This window comes from Erinaceus europaeus, chromosome 5, assembly GCF_950295315.1.
Source record: "Erinaceus europaeus chromosome 5, mEriEur2.1, whole genome shotgun sequence".
NCBI lineage: Eukaryota > Metazoa > Chordata > Mammalia > Eulipotyphla > Erinaceidae > Erinaceus > Erinaceus europaeus.
This window is the reverse complement of record NC_080166.1, coordinates 61,023,706-61,037,614: the sequence shown is the minus strand read 5'-3', so window position 1 is coordinate 61,037,614 and position 13,909 is coordinate 61,023,706. Positions and strand designations below refer to the sequence as shown.

The window sequence follows — 13,909 nt, the reverse complement described above, 5'->3', positions numbered from 1 at the left end:
TTCTCTCTGTATCTCACTATGTTAATAAAAAATTAAAGGGGACAGGCAGTGGCACACCTGGTTAAGTGAATGTACTACAATGTGCAAGGACCTGGGTTCAAGCCCCCGGCCCCCACATGCAGGGAAGAAGTTTCATGAGTGGTGAAACAGTGCTGCCAGTGTCTCTCCCTCTCTATCTCCCCTTCACCTCTCCAATTCTGTCTCTATTCAATAATCAACAAATACATTAAAAAGAAACACAGTGTTGGACGCCAAACAGGAACCTCAGACATGAGTCCAGTGCTCTGGTTCTCTTTCACTTACTAATTCATAAACAAGTTATTAAAAAAAAAAAAAAAGAAGAAAAAAATTAAAGAGAAAGTAAGTCATGTGATGAAATAATGGTCACATCCACTCCAGCGCTGTATGGTTCTGCAACAGAACCAAGGAGTGTGTATGTCAGGCTGGTTACTCAGAGGCAGAGAAAGGTCTCTGAGCAGACGAGAGAAGCACTGGAGAGAAAACTCAATGTACAGTTAGAAGGCCCGGTGTCTACTCCTGGTTAGTAGCAGTGATGGAAGAAGCCACCTCCCGATTTCTTGCAGTCCCTCCAATGTTCACACAAAGCAGACATGCATATACTTTATTTTCTCAGACATGAAAGCCCTTTGCATAACCATTATGCTGTCTCTACAGCCCATCTTTTTCTCCTTCCCTCTCTCCTTCCCATTGCTACCAGGGTTGCTGTTGAGGCTGTCAGCACTATGATTCCACCATTCCCACTGGCCATTTCTTTTCTTTCTTCCTTTTTCTATTTTATTTAGTAGGACAGAGAGAAATTGAGAGGGGAGGGGGACAGAGGGACAGGAGACAGACACTTGCATCCTTCTTCACTGTTACTAAAGTTTCCCTCCTGCAGGTGGGAAGCAGGGGCTCCAATCTGGGTCCTTGTGCATGGTAATGTGTGTGCTCAGCTGGGTGCACCACTGCCTGTCCCCTTACTTTTCTTTTTAGAGAGAGACAGGTGGAGAGGGTGAAAGAGACCACAGCACCGAAGCTTCCTCCAGTGTGGTGGGGGCTGGGTTTGAACCTGGGTCTCTCACATGGCAAAGCAGCACACTATCCAAGTGAGTGATTTTTTTTAACCAGAGCACTGTTCAGCTCTGGTTTATGGTGGTACAGGGGATTGAACCTGGGGCTTTCAAGCCTCAGGCACGAGAGTCTGTTTGCATAACCATTATGCTATCGAGTCCTGGCACCAAGTGAGCGATTTTATAGACTAGGCTTTTTTCTTTCTTTTTAAAATTATTTTTTAAGTATTTATTTATTCCCTTTTGTTGCCCTTATTTTATTGTTGTTGTAGTTATTATTGATGTTGTTATTGCTGTCATCATTGTTGGATAGAACAGAGTGAAATGTAGAGAGGAAGGGAAGACAGAGACGGGAGAAAGACAGACACCTGCAGACCTGCTTCACCACTTGTGAAGTGACTCCTCTGCATGTGGGGAGCTGGGGCTCGAATTTTAACAAAACAGGATCTTTATGCCGGTCCTTGTGGTATATATATTTAATGTTTGCTTTAATTTAAAACATTTCATTAGAAGAGGGTATGGGCTGTTTGGGCGGTGGTGCAGTGGATAAAGCATTGGACTCTCAAGCATGAAGTCCCTGGCTTCCACATGACAGAGTGATGCTCTAGTTCTTTCTCTGCCTCATTAATAAATAAATCTTAAAAAAAAAAAAAAGAGGATGTGAAAAATGAAACTTGTGGCAGTTAGGAAAATGAAGTACTTGTCACTTTTGAGGTCATCTGAGATTAATGACTCACAAACATAGAACAGTTGAGAGAACATATAAGCTATTTGTGGTACTAAATACTTGTTTTTTACCAGAGCAGTGCCCAGATCTGATTTATGATGGTGCCAGGCACTGAACCTAGGTCCTTGGAGCCTCAGGCCTGAAAATCTTCTTGCATAACCACTATGCCAGCTTCTTGTCCTGTGTGCCTGCTTTTAAGGAAGATGGTACAACTAGCGCCAGTGTAGGAGGTGAAAGCAGGAGGCCCAGCAGAAAAGCTAGGGCCGGGCCAGGCAGAGTGGGATCTCAGACCCACAGGGATAAGAGTGGCAAGCATCCAACAGTGACGAGATTCTAGGAGACATCCAGAATATGGGTCTGAGGCAGTTCCATGCGGAAGGTGGGACAGATGTTCAGGTCAGGGTCAAAGAGTCTGAGTTCAGTGCCACCAGAGGCGGGTCCAAAGGCTGGGCTCTCATTGGAAACTGGAGGAAGGGGCCACATGTTAGAGCCATCTGGACTGTCTGGAAAGGCAAGGAACCATCAAGAAAACTGCCTGGGTGCTAGGGAGTCTGGGTCCACAGGCTCTGCAATGAAGGGGTACTGGGGTCCTGGAAGGGGTACAGTGGCTAGAGCACTGACTCCCAGCAGGAGGCCCGGAGGTCAATCCCTGCCATCACATATGCCAGAGTGATGTTCTCCTCTCTCTCCTCTTTCGAATGTAAATAAATACATCTTAAAAAAAAAAAAATCCAGGGAGTCGGGCAGTATCGCAGCAGGTTAAGCGTAGGTGGCACAAAGCGCAAGGACCAGAGTAAGGATCCCAGTTTGAGCCCCTGGCTCCCCACCTGCAGGGGAGTCACTTCAAAAGCGGTGAAGCAGGTCTGCATGCATCTATCTTTCTCTCCCAGTCTGTCTTCCCCTCCTCTCTCCATTTCACTCTGTCCTATCCAACAACGACATCAATAACAACAATAAAAGCAACAAGGGCAACAAAAGGACATAAATAAATAAATAAATAAATAAATTAAATAAATAAATCCAGGTGCTAGACCGGAGAAGCCAGGTGTAATGGTGGGGTGGGAGATGGGATGATGGACATGAAGTGGCGTCCATGCCTGGCAGTGGTCACAGAGGGAAAAGCAAAGTTCAGTCCGTGTGAGGGGAGGCAGCTGTGAGGGTGCACAGGGCCAGAAGGTGCGTCCTGTCCTGTCCTCCCTGCGTGGGGCAGGCGGGTGGCACCTGGACACAAGGACACAAGGTTCGAGCCCCCCATCCCCATCGGCAGGGAGGTTGCTTCTTCAGGAGTGGTGGAGCAGGTCTGCAGGTGTCTGTCTCTCCCCTGCTCTGTCCTGTCCAATAAACGGGGGAAGGGGGAGAGGAGAGAGTCAGAGAGGGAGAGGGAGAAAGAGGGAGGAAAGGAGAGGGACAGAGAGAGGGGAGAGAGACAGAAGGAGGGACAGAGTGGGAGTGAGACAGAGGGAAAGAGAAAAAGAGAGGGAGACAGAGAGAGGCAGAGAGAGAGAGAGAGAGAGAGAGAGAGGAGAGAGAGAGGGAGAGAGAGACAGAGAGGGAGAGGGAGGAGAGGGGGCGCGGAACATGGAGGGCGGCCAGAGAGGCTGCGAGGAGGCAGCAGCCGAGAGTCCGGCCGTCCTGGGCACCGGCGGCCGCGCACCTCAGAGAGCCGCAGCCCGGACTCTTCTGCGGGGCCGGGGCGTGTGGCTGCGCTGGGGCGGCGCGTCGCCGCGCTTTTCCCTCCCGGCGGCCCGTCCCTGTGTCTCCGCAGCCCGCCGGCCTCCAGCCATGGCCGCCGCCGCCCGGCCCGGGACCCGGGACGACACTCTTGCCCGCGCGGCCGCTCCTCCCGCCGCCCTCGCTCTCGGGACCGCCCTCGCCGTCCCTCCCGGCCCGCTGAGTCCGCCGTGGGCTCCGTGGGCCCCTCAGCCCCGCGCCCTTAGACAACCCAGCGCCCCCAGAGCCCCCGCGTCCCCCAGAGTTCCCCGCGCCCCCCAATGACCCTGCGTTCCCCAGAGTTCCCCGCGCCCCCCAGAGCCCTCCGCGTCCCCCAGAGTCCCCGCGCCCCCCAGAGCCCTCCGCGTCCCCCAGAGTTCCCCGCGCCCCCCAATGACCCTGCGTTCCCCAGAGTTCCCCGCGTCCCCCAGAGTCCCCGCGCCCCCCAGAGCCCTCCGCGTCCCCCAGAGTCCCCGCGCCCCCCAGAGCCCTCCGCGTCCCCCAGAGTCCCCGCGCCACCCAGAGCCCTCCGCGTCCCCCAGAGTTCCCGCGTCCCCCAGAGTCCCCGCGCCCCCCAATGACCCTGCGTCCCCCAGAGTCCCCGCGACCCCCAGTGACCCCGCGACCCCCCGAGTATCTCACGTCCCCCAGAGCCCCCCGCCCCCCAGAGTCCCCGCGCCCCCAGAGCCCCCACGTTCCACAGTGACCCCGTGCCCCCAGAGACCCCCGTGCCCCCCAGGGACACCCGCGTCCCCTCAGAGTCCCCGTGCCCCCGAGTTTCCCGCGTCCCCCAGCCTCGCGCCCCCAGGGCCCCCGCTCCCCCCAGAGCTCCCGCGTCCCCTCAGAGACCCCAGCGCCCCCAGAGACCCCGAGTCTCCCAGAGACCCCCGCGCTCTCCAGAGACCCCTCACCCCCAGAGCCCCCCGCAGTCCCCCGCGTCCTCCGCCCGGCCGTCCTCCCGGGGGCGCTGTGCTGCGCCGCGCTGCGAGGTGCTGTGCGGGCCCGCCGGCTGGCGGCGGCGGGCGCTTGTTGTGGTGAGGGGCGCCCCGCCCGCCCGCCGCCCCGCCCCTCCTCGTGGCGCCCCTCCCCCGCCCCATCTGCCGGCGCGGCGGCGGCGAGCGCGGACATCGAGCGGCGGCCGGCGGGATGGGGCGCGCGCGGGGAGCCCGCCGCCTGGCGCTGCGCTGACGGGGCCGCCGCCGCCGCTGCCGCTCCGCCGCTGGGGGCCGCCTGCCCGCCCGCGGCGGCCGCGGACATGTGCCCCGAGGAGGCCGGCGGCGGCGCGGCCGGGCTGGGCGAGCTGCGCTCGTGGTGGGAGGTGCCGGCCATCGCGCACTTCTGCTCGCTCTTCCGCACGGCGTTCCGCCTGCCCGACTTCGAGATCGAGGTGAGCGGCCGGCCGGCCGGGCGGGCGGGAAACTTGGCGGCCTCCGGGCCGCGGCCGAGCGCGGCGGCGGCGGCGGCTTTGTGCGGCTCCGCGGGCGCCAATGTGCTCGGCCGCGCTCCCACCTGCGCCGCCGCCTCCGCGCAGGCCACCGGGTGCTGCGGGCGCCGCGGGCGGGGTGCGCGCCCCGGCCTCCCGAGCCCCCGAGTCCCCCGAGCGTTTGGACTCGGGCCCGGCCGCACCTTTGTCTTTGGCGGGGGGTCGGGCGCGGGAAGTCGGAGCGGGGACCCCCGGAGCCGCCGGCGACGCGGCGCATGTGGCCCGGACCCCGGGACGGCGGACTCGGGGCGCACCGGCCCGGACGCTCAAAATGGTGGCGCGGGGGGAGGTGTCGCCGTCGCCGCCGCCGCGCGGGGGGGTCCGTGCTGACGCCAGGGGACGCGCCCTCCGCACCCGGGGGTCACGGGGGGTCACGGGGGAGTGGGGACACAGGGAGACACGCGGGCAGTGGGGGACTCGGGCAGTGTGGGACACAGGACAGTGGGGGACACGGGGACACAGGCAGTGGGGGACACGGACAGTGAAGGGAACACAGGACGGTAGGGGGACATGGGCAGTGGGGGACACGGGCAGTGGAGGGGACACAGGGCAGTAGGGAACACGGGACACTGGGGGACACGGGACACTGGGGGACACGGGCAAGGGGGACACAGGGCAGTGGGGGACACGGGACACTGGGGGACACGAGCAGTGTGGGGACACGGGCTGTGGGGACACAGGCGTGGGGGACACAGGTAGTGTGGGGCAGTGGGGGACATACAGGCACTGGGGGGACACAGGGAGATACGCGGGCAGTGGGGGACACAGGACAGTGGGGGACACAGGCAGTGTGGGGGCATGGGCAGTGTGGGTTCACTGGGGGACACGGGGCAGTGGGGGGGCACAGCCATTGGGGGGAAGGAGGGAGCAACTCTTTTCCTTTCTATTTCTCACTGTTACTATCTCCAAGAGTTCTCAGGTCCTCTCCCACGTATTAGAAATGTTTTCATAGGATGAGAATCGATTTATAACCAAAAGCCTGCGGGATCGCGGGGAATTATTGTTTTTTCAATTGCAGAGAAGAAGGGGTTGAGCTGTGGATTGAGAAGCCCCAGATTAAATATCTAAATCCCACTCCCACTGGATTGTGAACCTTCAGAAACATGACTGACTCCGCAGCAGAAGGGAACTGTGAAGCTTCAGTTGGGATTCTCCTTGAGTATTACTGAGAGGGGGGAAAGGGAGAAGGAGAGGGAGAGGGATTTACTTGGCCAGGAGGACTTTTTGTTGTGGCTCCCTGGGGGAGTTTATGACGGGAGGCCCTTCTTGAGGGGAAGACACCTCAGCTGTACCTGTTGGAGCAGCTGGGAAGAGGGGACCTGCTGCCAGCTTCATAGATTTGAAAAATGGAAATGGGGTGGGAGCAAGCAGCTCAGCACAGCTCCTCCTCTTCCTCCCTCCTCTACCTCTTCTCTTTCTTTCCTTCTCCTCCCCCTCTTTTCCCCCCTCCTCCTCCTTTTCCTCCTCCTCTTCTTCCTCTCCCTCCCACTCCTCCTCCTCCTCCAAGGAGACTAGTTTTCAGCTGTGGGAGAGAGGTCTCATTTTGGCCCTGCTGAGCAAAATGTCATCCTAGCGGAGCCTAGTGGGTTTATTAGCCCATCTGGGAAGTAGAATCCTCCAGAACTTGACTTTGATTTGTCTGGAGTGAAGCAATCTTTCTCAGTAGGTGAAGGTTGAGAGAGTTGGTGCCTAGTTCTGCAAGAGAGCTTAGAGAGCTGCTTCCAGCATGTGGGAAGTTTGGTTACTGCACAAGGAAAAAGAAAGTCAGCCTGGAGTCCAGACAATGTCTTTGAGAAAGGTGCACTTGGTGCTTGGTTGGGACTAAGTCCGGGTCCCTCTTTGTACAGATGAGGTGTCTGCAGAAGACACTTTGATTGTACAGTGGTTGTGTTCAGAGCCTCAGACATGAAAGTTCTTTGTATAACCATTGTCTCTCCTGCTCTTTCTTCCTTTTTCTTTCTTCTTTGGGGGAGAGAGGAGGAGAGACACCTGCAGCACTACCACTCTGCAGTGGGACAGTGACTCATTTTTTTTATATTTATTTTCCCTTTCGTTGTCCTTTTTATTGTTGTTATTGTTATTGATGTTGTCGTTAGATAGGACAGAGAGAAATGGAAAGAGGAGGGGAAGACAGAGAAAGGGAGAGAAAGATAGACACCTGCAGACCTGCTTCACTGCCTGTGAAGTGACTCCCCTGCAGGTGGGGAGCTAGGGGCTCGAACCAAGATCCTTGCCTGGCCTTGCGCTTTGCGCCACCTGCGCTTAACCCGCTGCGCTACCACCGCCCGACTCCTGGGACAGTGACTCATTTAACTCATTAGGGTTCAAACATATCCACAGACACTGCATAGAGAACTTGGAGGGGAGGCAGAATTCAGGGAAAACAGATGAAAGCTCATGATCCCACCTGTCCAAAAGATGAAAGCTGCAACTCATAACATTGTATCCCCCCCTTTAAAAAAAAACAAACAAACCAGGAACAAAAATTGGGAGGGAGCAGGTGTTTTTTTGTGGTGAGGAGCCCGAGGTGGTCACCCGGACCAAGTGCTGCAGTTGGCAGTGTGAAATGGCATTCTGCTTGTTTTCAGTGTGGAGGGGTGCCAGGGTCAGAGGCTTTGACTCTGCCTCCAGCTCGAGGCCAAGGCCTGTGCTCCTCCACTGAGCTGCCTCCTGGCCCTGTACCACGTGAGAGTCAGACCTGAGACGAGTGGTACTGGGGGCTGTGGCTGTGTGGCTTCCCCAGGAGATACTCACTGAAGTAGCTGTGCTTCACTGTGGGACTTGGGGAAGTGTTTTGAGCATTCTAAGGTTGGCCAAGCTGGATTATTGGCACCGCTAGGCTAGGTGGATTAAATGCATTTTCTCACTTATTTTCAGTTCCTGAGGCAGAAAACCCATCATGAATAGAGGACGATTGAATATATATTCAATATATAATACAATATTAAAAATCTTTTAAATTTATTTCTTGGGAGATGTTATAAAATGAGAGAGAGGACCCACACCAAAGCATCATTCTGGCATATGCGCCACAGGACCTTATGCTTGTGAGTCCAGGCTCTAACCACTGTGCCAGCTCCCAGGCTGCAACCCAAAGATTTTAAGAACTATTTTTTTTTCTCCAGGGTTAGCGCTGGGGAATGGTGCCTGCACTACAAATCCACTCCTGGAGGCTATTTTTTCCCTTTTATTGCCCTTGTTGTTTATCATTGCTGTTGTTCTTATTTGTTGTTAGTATTATTGTTGTTCGGTAGGACAGAGAAATCGAGAGAGGAGGGGAGACAGAGAGGGAGAGAGAAAGATAGACACCTGCAGACCTACTTCACCACCTGTGAAGTGACCCCCTCCAGGTAGGACATCTGGGGCTCAAACCGGGATCCTTACATTGGTCCTTGTGCTTAACAACATGTGCGCTAAACCCGCTGCGCCACCACCAGGCACCCAGAGTTATCTTTTCCTTTCTAGTCAAACGCTTGTTACAGTGATTATAGTGTCTTTATCAAAGTAAGGCAGGAGAGGTTAAGAACCATTTTTAGTGACCTGGCCTGGCGTTACTCACGAGGAGAGTGGACTTGGCAGCAGAAGGCCTGTCACAAATACTTTTGGCATATGTTCTCTGGAGAAGAGGCTGCGGTGCTTCCAGCTGGTTGTTTGAAATGAACCATGTGGAGTGAGGTGAACACTTTCTCCATCAGCTTGACACCACACAAGCCTACAGCTTCTCTTTTGCTTTTCCCTAAGCTGTCCCTTTTTATCTTCCATCTATCTCATTGCTGGTTGTGATTGTGTGGGGGATTTTAAGCCCCTCGCCTTAATAAGTATACTGATCCGGAGACAGATTCCTGGATTCTACTCTTGGTATCTCTCTGGATCAAGAGCACCTGGATCTAACAATTGCAGAGAGTGAGTGACTTTGTGTTTTAGAAAGAGGCAGAGACAAAGTGAAAGAGACCCTACCACCGAAGCTTCCCCCCCCCCCCCCCCAGTGCAGCAGGGCTGGGCTCCAAGCTGGGCTGCACCCAAAGCAGAGAGAGCTGTGTCCCAAGTGGGCTGTGTCCCCAGTCCCCAAACTTGGATCTTATCCTAGTGCCACTAAGTAGCTCTGTGGTTTTGGACAAGTCAGAAGACCCTAGTGACTCTGCTCATCCATCATCTCTCTAGATACCTGTTTTCTTTTTTTTTTTTTTTCTAAGTTAAAAAAAAATTTTTTTATTTAAGAAAGGATAAATTAACAAAACCATAGGGTAGGAGGGGTACAACTCCACACAACTCCCACTACCCAATGTCCATATCCCACCCCCTCCCCTGATAGCTCTCCCATTCTCTGTCCCTCTGGGAGCATGGACCCAGGGTCCTTGTGGGATACCTGTTTTCTTAGCAGACACACACGCACACCCAGCACACTTCTTCAGCACACTTGAGCAGAGAGTGGACTCCAGGGGACCCATCCACTTTGCCATCACCCCATCTCTACCACACTTGCAGAATGGCCTTGCGTCAGTCCCTTGCAGAGGAGCAAGTAGTTAGGAGACACCAGCGCTCTCTCACTGGATCCAGGATCTTGGCTGCCAGATCCAAAGTCCCCCGTACCGTTGCGTGGCATTCTTCCCAAGTGGCTTTTCAGGACTAGACGCTAGGATGGCATCTGCACAGGCCCCACAGGCCAGGTCTCGAGCTCTCGGGCTGGGTAGAGTGGCTATAGAGGGCCTCCTGCTCCAGAGAGAGTGGGTGCACCAGTCAGCTCTCCCATGGGCACTTAGCTGTAGGCCAGGTGCTAGACTCCCTCTTGCACGTGCATTGCTGGGTTTACCAAGCTTCAAACCCCAGAACCAGGTGCAGGGCACAGTGGATGGTCCCAGGGGCACTGACTGCATGGATGGTGGAGCAGAGCTGTATTGTGTCTCTCCTCTCTCTCCTTCTCTAAAGACTTATGAGAGAGAGAGAGAGAGAGAGAGAGAGAGAGAGGAACCAGAGCCATGCAGAGTACACAGAGCCAAGGATGAGCCCAGGACATCTCTCTTGCAGAGAGAGTCCCTGGGCTGCTGCTCTGCTCTCAGTCTCCTGGGCCACTTCTTCTCTGCTGCTCTTCCAAGGAGGCCACTCACTCATGGGGTCATGCAGGAGACTGTTGTTAAAAATTCGGAAGCTCTTGCCGGGCGGGCTAGCTTCGCGGTGGTGAACAGAGACGCGGAGACAACGGCTGGGCAGGGAAGCTGTATTTCTTTATTCAGGAACAACGATTCATAAACTAAGACAAACTAATCACCAAACAGAACTCTGCTGTCTCTTTGCAGTGGAGCAAGCACTCTTACTCTGGAACTCAGGAACCCTCTCTTACTCTCAAACTCTGTAACTCTGTCTCTCTGGAACTCTGGCGGGGTCCCTAGGGGCGGGGCCAAGCGGGCCCGCGAAATTAACTGAACTGATCTAATTCTCTTGGCGGGGGAGAACTAGAACCCAATGTAAAGCATACAACAGGAGACTCTGAGGTTGTCTACACGAGAGATGGGCAAATAGTTTATTAGAGGGTGATAGGAAAGAAGAAACGGGGTGACAGGGGAGGCCTCTTGAGGGGTGTGCTTTTTTTAAAAAAAATATTTTATTTATTTATGAGAAAGATAGGAGAAAGAACCAGACATCACTCTGGCACATGTGCTGCCAGGGATTGAACTTGGGGCCTCATGCTTGAGAGTCCAAAGCATTATCACTGCGCCACCTCCTGGACCATGGGTGTGCTGTTTTAAGAGCTGACAGATCGGACCTCACTGAGTAGAAGTGATTGGAAAGTAAGGGGTTTGTTGGGTGTGTGTAACGCTTGAGACCAGCTGAGATCCGAGATCAGCTTCTTTCCAAGAAGAGGACTGGACTTGGAAGTGGGGCATCTTTATGTACGGCAGTTCAGAATCCTGAGAAGCCAAGGGACCACTGTGTCAGAATTCCTCTGAAAGAGACACCTGCCTCCTCCTGTTATCTTCCAGTACCTCCTCGTCTCCCTTGAAGGAGGCGCCCACTAGCCAGAGCTTCTGCCCCCTGAGAAGGTGAGGGAGAGGGAGAGGGCAGTCAGTGCCCACTCTCTGAAGGGCAGCCCGTCTTAGTGCTTGGCCTCCTGTTCAGCGAAAGTTCAGTTCAGTCATGGTAGGTAGCTGAAAATACCACTTAGCAGTGCTCAGCATGACCTTGCCTTTTTATGAGGAGCAGCTCAGCAGGGGGTTCTTGCAGGAGTTAGGGGCGTGGGTGGGGTGCCAGCAAGTCCAGAATCTGCTATGGACACAGCAGTCTGTTACAGTCTAGTTGATGTAATTGAGCTTGAGTGAGTGAGTGCTGCTGAGGATTGAACCCCAGGTCTCATGTATGCAAAATATACACTTCTGCTGAACTACATCCCTGGCACTGAACACTTAATTATTCGTCCTCTCTCCAGCACTGCTGGAGAATTGAACCTGGGAGCTCAGACCTAAGGCCTAAGGGTCTCTTTGCAGAGCCACAAGATTACCTTTCCAGCCCTAGACATTGTCAAGAGATCAAGCAGTCAGGATCCTGGGCTCTGTCCTTCACTTGAGTTGTGTTCTCACTTTTCGCTGCCAGGGTTTGATTTGTAAAATGGGAACTTGAACCTAGGTGATTCCTGGGTTTTGTTTTCTCTAAGTATTGGGTTCTGTGACTCTAGGAATGGCTTGACTTATTTTATGTATTACATCTGAGAGAGTTTCACATGGGGCAGAGAAGAGAGAGCAGAAGTAAGAGCCCACTCTGCATGTGCTGTGTTGGGTGCTCAGGCATCAAAGCCCAGCATTCTGCCCGCCACTGCACCCTTAACGGATTCAGACGGTCACCCCCTTTGCTGCTATAAACCAGCTTACTCACTGTACCAGCTGAAAGCTGAAGGTCCTTGTTACCACTGTGGACTTGGTGACTTCATTTGTCCTCCTGGGGAAATCTTGCCTGCGAGTATAGCATTTTAAAAAAAGGCTTTCAGTTGAACATTTTCACTATTCTTAAGATCCTCAAACTCTGAGCTAAGATTTTGTAGTTTGAAATTGGAGCAATTCCAGAGGATGAGACTTGAGTTATGTTATTTCTTCTTGCGATTCTTAGTTAACAACTAACAAATTCTATGCCCTGGACTTCAGAAGTAGTCTTCCTTGAATGTGTTACTTAAGTTTCACCTTGACCTCTGTCATTAATTTATGTGTAGCATGAAGGTATAGGGCAGGGGCCTCACACACCCCAGGTTCAGTCCCTGATACTAACTACCACATGCCAGAGCTGAGCAGTGTGTTCAGTCTTCCTCACAAAGATAAAGAGCCAGTTAGGTAGCTCATCTAGGAAGGCACTTCCTTTGCCACCAGCATTACCCAGATTCAAGCCTGAGCCCCACTGCACTGGGGGCAGCTCCAGGGGTCGCTCTGGTGTCTTTCCCTAATTCTCTGTCTGTCCACCAGAAAATGTTGGCCCAGGGTGGTGTAGCAAAAGAGACTTCATGTGAGAAAGCCTTTTATTTTTAAGTAATGTCCTCCTCTCTTCTCCACCTTCTCTCTCCCAGCACTGCTCAGCTGAGGCTTAAGGTGCTGGGGGGTTGAACCTAGGACCTCAGAGCCTCAGACATGAAGGAAAGTCTTTTTTGTGGAACCATGATGCTGACTCGCCAGCCCTTCAGTAGTTCTCATGATTGAGAAAGCAGTTGTCAGGGGTGGCATTGAGATCAGGATTTTGTGCACTTTATGCTCAGGTTTCTTAGCCACAGTGCTGTTTTTGATATTTTTGAACCAAATATATAGTTTTAAATTTAGCTTCTTCTTCGTCTTTTTTTTTTGCCTCCAGGGGGCTCAGTGCATGCACTACAAATCCTTTGCTCCTGGAGGCCATTTTCCCCATTTTGTTGCCCTTGTTGTTGCTGTTATTGTTATTGTCATTGCTGTTGTTAGATAGGACAGTGAGAAATCAAGAGAGAAGAGAAAGACAGAGAAGGGAGAGAAAGACACCTGCAGACCTGCTTCATCGCTTGTGAAGCAACCCCTCCCTGCTGGGGGCTCGAGCCGGGATTCTGATGCTGGTCCTTGTGCTTAGCACCACATGCACTTAACCCGCTGTGCTACCGCCTAACCCCCTTAGCTTGCTTTTTTTCTTCATATATAATTTTTAAAAAAGATTTATTTATGAGAAAGATAGGAGAGAGAAAGAACCAGACATCACTGTGGCACATGTGCTGCCAGGGATTGAACTTGGGACCTCATGCTTGAGAGTCCAAAGCTTTTTTTTTTAAATTAATTAATTAATTAATTTTCCTTTTGTTGCCCTTTTTTATTGTTGGTGTAGTTATTATTGTTGTTGTTGGATAGGACAGAGAGAAATGGAGAGAGGAGGGGGAAGACAGAGAGGGGGAGAGAAAGACAGACACCTGCGGACCTGCTTCACCACTTGTGAAGTGACCCCCCTGCAGATGGGGAGCCGGGTGCTCAAACTGGGATTCTGATGCCGGTCCTTGTGCTTTGTACCACGTGTGCTTAACCTACTGCGCTACCGCGAGAGTCCAAAGCTTTACCACTGCACCACCTCCTGGACCACATCTTGCTTTTTTAAACTGCATTTAGCTTGCTGTTTTTCTTCTTGGGGATCACGTAGGGAGAGGACTGGGGAAGTAGAAGTAGAGGAGGTTGAAGCTGCCTGGCTTTGTTGTGGGAAGGAGGTATTGCAGCCTCCAGCTGACTTGGGGGCTTCTGCCTGGTAGAGGCCTATGTGTGTATGGGGGCAGGGACCTCAATGGGGGGAATCATGACCTGGTCAAAAGTTCAGTGGGATCAGCTGAAGGGTGTGTGTGCACGTGTGTTCACTGTTCACACTGTGTTCACCCACATATTAGGTAGGAGCAGAGGTGTTACACCGAGTCTTGTCGCATGTGTTATCATGATTTTCATTTAT

General features: G+C 53.4%; 1 protein-coding gene across 3 annotated transcripts in view; it reads left to right on the top strand.

The window, feature by feature from the left end:
* The first annotated feature begins 4,603 nt into the window (after window positions 1–4,603).
* The window catches only part of LOC103126527 (chromatin remodeling regulator CECR2), a 119,600-nt gene continuing 110,294 nt past the window's right edge, over window positions 4,604–13,909 (top strand). For all 3 annotated transcript variants that reach the window (XM_060191406.1, XM_060191407.1, XM_060191404.1), the window contains exon 1: window positions 4,604–4,894. In XM_060191406.1, coding sequence (XP_060047389.1) covers window positions 4,763–4,894 — 132 coding nt within the window. In that variant the 5' untranslated portion in view covers window positions 4,604–4,762. The remainder of the gene's footprint in view (window positions 4,895–13,909) is intronic.